At 41.3% G+C, this 6,000-nt stretch overlaps 1 protein-coding gene across 1 annotated transcript in view; it reads right to left on the minus strand.

Moving 5' to 3' along the window:
- ntn4.L (netrin 4 L homeolog) overlaps positions 1-4,385 on the minus strand; it is an 88,111-nt gene extending 83,726 nt beyond the window's left edge. Inside the window, exon 1 of the mRNA XM_018252404.2 lies at positions 3,960-4,385. Coding sequence (XP_018107893.1) covers positions 3,960-4,014 — 55 coding nt within the window. The 5' untranslated portion in view covers positions 4,015-4,385. The remainder of the gene's footprint in view (positions 1-3,959) is intronic.
- Between the last annotated feature and the right edge of the window lie 1,615 nt (positions 4,386-6,000).

Consider the following 6,000-nt stretch of genomic DNA (forward strand, 5'->3'; position numbering starts at 1 on the left):
AATATTCTTAAAGGACCAGTAACATCAAAAAAAATGTTTAGTATACCACGAAAAAAAAAATCCAAGACTAATTAAACTTTAAAATCGCACAGCCTTTATTAAGAAATAACTTACTGAAACTCCGCTTGCGCTCCTCTTCAGAAAAGCCAATCCATCATGCTGCACTCAATTTCTACTCCCTGCCTTCCTTATAGGAGATAGCCAGGGAGAAGAAATCAAGCGCCGCACGATGGCTTGTGGATGTGTGGCCTTTTTTTTCGTGGTATACGAAAAAAAAAAATTAAAAAAAATTTATGTTACTGGTCTTTTAAAGGGGTTTTTCACCTTCCAAACACCTTTTCAGTTGAGTTGTTTTCAGATTGTTCTCCAGAAATAAAGACTTTTTTCAATTCTTTTTTTTTTTTTTTTTTTTTTTACTGTTTTTCCAAAATTTAAGTTTAGAGTTAAATAATTCTGTCTGGTTTTTTAGTCTGGCAGTTCAGTAATTCAGATGCAGACTCAAAACTGTTAAAATTTTGCAAAATTTAGTTGATTCATTTTCTATGGAGTATTGGCAACTATTGTAACAGCTGCCTTTAATAAAACACAGGGATTATGCTCAGCAGGGACAAAGATAAGAAATGTATCAACTAAATGTATAAATGTAGAACAGTTTACAGGGTCGGCGACCCCCCTCCCAGAGCTGCTTTAGAAAGGTGAAAAATTAGATTTACACTTAAGAATGGTCACACATAAAATAGAAAGTAATTGGAAAAAGTCTTTAATTCTGGTAAACTATCTGAAACCAACTGAACTGAAAAAAAGTGTTGGAAGGTGAACAACCCCTTTAAGCAATGTCACAATGTCACATGCCAAAAATATCCAATTTTAGGAATAGGTGTTTTCCACTAAATCCAGAATTACCTTTCAGAGTCTCAAAGAATGATAGTAAATTACTGTTACAATGAGATAATATTTCTTCTGCGCTCTTACAAAGCATAAGATCTTTTTTTCACTATCAGTTTGCTGCAGGCTAAGAAAATATCCAATTAATGAACAAAACATTGCAGGCAGTATGGTGCAAATAATACACAACTATGTGTATTAGAGGAAAATAAATAAATATCTTTAAAGAAAAAATGTGCCTACTTTTTGTCCAACAATGTCGCAGAGCAACAAAACAACAACCAACACCTGGCCGGTGTGAAGAAAAAAAACTGAATCTATATGTGCCATCTATTGGTTGAAGTTTGCAGCATAGTTGGTAAAGTTCTAAATCTTTTTGATTTATTTGTTTGGGACACCTATAAATTAACACCCCCTCAAACACACACCATATTAAATCCCTTAGATGGCAACTCAAGTAATTACATCCAATAGTAGGGTATAGTGAATGATATTACTATATATGATTTGCATATTAAACGCACACTGGCTAAGAACATCACCCTTTTACTCCGCTAGCAGTCTTAAACACCAGTTCACACTAGGGATGCACCAAATCCAGTATTTGGTTCTAGATTCAGACAGGATTTGCCCTTTTTCTACAGGATTCGGATTTGGCCCAATCGTTGTGCCTGGACGAACTGAATTTGCATATATATATATATATATATATATATATATATATATATATATATATATATGATAGGGGCATAAAGTTAATTATTTCTACTTTTTCCTTTACAATCCCTAATTTGCATCTGAGAATTAGGATTTGGATTTAGTTCGGTATTCGGACAAATCTTTCACTAAGGATTCTGGGATTCAGCCAAATCCCAAATAGTGGATTTGGTGCATCCCTAATAAACACCATGTGACTTTCCTGCGTGTTAGGTGGAGTCACTATTGAGGTCCATAAGTCAGGCCAGAACCACAGCTCTGTTTCTCTCAACTGGGCAACATGAATATACGTTGCTTATAAACTCATATGAAACAGATTGGACTCAGTATAACACGTGCACTAATTAACATGCACTAATGGCACAACAGCAGTGTATCCAGTCATTCAGACATGAACCGCATTACATTTCATTGATATAAACCATACAGAGTAAACATTGTTTTTAAATCTGGAAATGATGTACTGCTTGAATTGCCACCTTTCCAGACTGTTGCATTTATGTGCATGAATGTGACATGACCTGTGTCAGAGCACTGCTATTGCCCAATGGCGAATCATTAAAGTAATTAAGTCTGACACGCTGAGTGACTGACAGCTCTTTTATTTACAGTACAGTCCCAGGCACATTGTATTTACTGCTCACATCAGCTTTAAGTGGACAGAGAACCTGCACTATTGCATACCTCCCAACATTTTGGAAGTAAAAAGAGGGACACAAATTTTTTTTCCACATGTAGCGCAGCAATTTTTTGACCACACCCCTTTCTGTGGCCACACCCCCTAATTAGCATGTTTGTTTTACAAAATTTGGCAGGTTATGAAAGTTTGAAAATATTTCTCCTTATCTAAACGGTGTTTTTGTGTCTCAAAATTGTTACAAAGTATCTTATTTGTACCTGTTAGTTGTTCTGGGCTCTCTGCTGAAAGCCAATTAAGTGAGAAACTTTGTTTCTTTTACTGGCTGTTCAGTGCAAAGAAAAGAGGGACTTTCCAGTACAAATGAGGGACTGCGGGTTGAGCTATCAAAAGAGGGACTGTCCCTCCGAAAAAGGGACAGTTGGGAGGTATGCTATTGCAACTTGTTGAATTAAGATATATGAACTTTTTAATATGCTGTACTGCTCCACAGTATATAAACCAAAGGTATTTGCAGGGACACAAGTCATGCAAGGGCCCCTGTACATGAGATTGTTAGTGGCCCCATAGAGTGACACTATGTAATGTTCTCACAGCCTACCTCCTGTGGTCATATTAATAATGTGTTAGTTTGGCACACCATATGATAATTATATTATGCTCACTGTACGGGGCTACCTGTTAGACTCCATAATATTCAAATCAAAAATAGTAGAGAACATGGCACACCAGCATTGGAAAAATAGCAAATCCTTTAATTCATAATATTAATAAAAAAAAACAATGTGTTTCAACCACATGTAAGGGGTCTTCGTCAGGGTCACATGCAATAATAAAAAGGCACCTGCACTGTATTATTTTGCATGTTCCCCCAACAAAACCCTTTACATGTGGCTGAAATGCCTTGGGGTTTTTTTCAAATTAATATTATGAAATAAAGGATTTGCTATTTTTCTAATGCTGGTATGCCATGTTCTCTACTCTTTTTTTTTACCTCCTGTGATCATGCTACACAGGGGGCCCCATAGATGACACGTTAAAAATGTTGTCCTGGGATGCGAGTTTGGTGCCTGATCAGAAACCAACATATATTAAAATAAAAAAACAAAACATTTAATTGCATGGGCTGTTGATGGCCTCTGTGCCCAGGAAGGTTCCTGTGTAGGTTTACCTTTGATAAGATACCCACAGCATGGCAGTTCCCTTACATTTCCCGGACCACACAATTCTAACCTAAATGTGTAATAATTCTGTAAGACTGTTGGACTTATTCAGCTACATTGCATCTATATTTAGATCAGTCCCCAGTGTCACAGACTGAAGAAAACATTACTTTTAAGAAATCATGTCCTGGTATCTTTACAAAGTAAATGGAAACGGAATCCTTAAATGTAAATATTAAATTCTGAACACACCGACCTTTAGCACTTGTGGTTGTTAGGCTTGTTGACCCTAGCAACCTGAAAGCAAAGGGGCAGAAGAGGATGGTTACCAATAAATATGCTCTGTCAAACTTTATATATGTTCATTAAACACCACCCAGGTGCTTTTACTATGAATAAAAATAATAAGGGTAATATGGGTATAGGCACACACAGGTGTAGCTGGTGCCCTTTGGGCACTGGAGCCGATTGCCTAGGCTACTGGAAGGATCACAGTGATGGAGTGTAATATGTATGGCTAGTGCCAAAGGATAGAGGTAAGGAGCATCTGAACCAACCTGCGGCGAGAGAGACGCATCCCAGCAACACCAGCAGCCAGCCCGGGCAATCCATGGTGCCAAGGCGCAAAGTTTCCTGGATAGTGCAAGGATTGCGCTTAGCCCTGTAGCGCTTTCATGGGATCCAGAGGTTCTTTACAACAGCCGAGTGAACAGGCAATATAGTAATAAAAGCAGGGTCACGTCGGTAGGAACGTGGGGCATAACTTCTTGTTTTTGTCTCAGTGTCCCACACAGTCCTGCGATTTTCCGAGTCCCCACATCAGTGCTCTCATTCCCCCCGCGGCTTCCTACTGCCAACCTGCCCAGTTTTGTCCCTGCGCTACAGTCGGGGCTCCTCCATATACAACTGCGCTTTCGTCTCTGTTGTTACTCAGACAAACGTGTCTCTGGAGAAGCTTGGGACAGGCAGGCAGACTAGTGCAGCTACAGTGTTTAGGCCCCGCCCAAGTCCTGCCCCGAGCACAGCTCTCCCACAGCTCCTTCACACAGGCCGCTCACACTAGTGCACATGAGCTCATACAACTTTACATCATCTATTATTTAAAAAATAAAAATCCCGTGTTGGATAATTGACATTTCAGGCAAATGCGGGATCGTATTGGTTTGTGTGCAGCCATGAGGTACAGTAAGCAAGTGGACAATCAGTCTGATCCTGCCTTATATCTGGAGCAATGTTTGATGGACACCACTAGTAGTAGTTGTGCTGTGGGTAGCTGCAGTACAAAAAGGGAAATGTGTCTACTAGTATAATACAATAAAGTGCCATTTATTACAACACAACTCGAGGTATCTCTCACCTTTTAAAGGAAATATTAGAAAGAATAAGGTTATATGAATGCTCAGAAGAGGCTTGAATTTCCACCTCTCCAAAGGAGAACTAAAGCCAGGGGCGAGTTGAGGCCTCAGACGGCAGGACCCCACTATGTACCGGGGCGGCAAAAATGCTGCTCTTGGTACTTTAAGAGACAAATTTTCTGGTTTTCAAACTGCAAATTCAGCTCTTCTAGCGCAGAGAGCACAGTAAGGCTCTCTGCGCTAGCGTCCTGGCCCTCTCTGCCGCCCTCGTGGACCCCCCTGGACTCCCTCAGGCGCAAAAAGGTTAGTGCACAGGGGAGGGGGGGCGGCAGCAACTGCTGCTGCCTCAGGCGGCGGAGGGGACAGGATCGCCCCTGACTAAAGCCTAACTAAAGAAGTAGCTAGAAATGTTGTACATTGTGATTTGTGCTTCTGTACCAGCCCAAGGCAACCACAGCCCTTTAGCAGACAAGATATGTGTCTCCAAAGATGCCCCAGTAGCTCCCCATCTTCTTTTCTGCTGATTCACTGCACATGCTCTGTGCTGCTGTCACTTACTGAGCTTAGGGACCGATCCACAATATACAGAATATATATAAATGTCACAATATTAGGCCGATTAGTAAATAATTCATATACATATAGAGATGAACATAGTTCAGTATATAAAATATAGCATTTCTAGCCATGTTCATTTTTAGGGTTTAGTTCTCTTTTAAGTCCATCCCTTACTCCAGCGCTCTTTCTAATGCAGGAGCTGCCCGAGGCAGGCCCGGAACTAGGGGTAGGCAGAGTAGGCACGTGCCTAGGGCACAAAGCTGGGAGGGCGCCAGGCACGTACCGCCTCTGTCACCTACCCCAAGTCCGGTTCCCTTCTCTTGCCGACTTTTCGCAATTTGTGCGCTTCTGCGCATGCGCAAATTTGCGCATGCGCATGCGAGCGCACACTATACAGGAGCCGTGAGTGCCAGGCCTGCCTAGGGCGCCTGCACAGCGTGGCCCGGCACTGGCCTGAGGCAAAGCAATGCCGCCCCCCAGAGCTTACATTTTCCTGTGCCGGGAGGGGGACCTGTTCTATTTTTGTTGAAGTGAGGGGTGGAATCAGTGTCAGACTGGGACACTGGGGGCCCACCCAAAAACCTTAGACCAGGGGCCCACTCTCAGTGCTATTATTCTTCCTCTCCTCACTCTATTCTCCTAGTCTCTTTTCTTTACATACTATAATCTATTATTCCATCTAGTT

This window comes from Xenopus laevis, chromosome 3L (assembly GCF_017654675.1).
Source record: "Xenopus laevis strain J_2021 chromosome 3L, Xenopus_laevis_v10.1, whole genome shotgun sequence".
Classification (NCBI taxonomy): Eukaryota; Metazoa; Chordata; class Amphibia; order Anura; family Pipidae; genus Xenopus; species Xenopus laevis.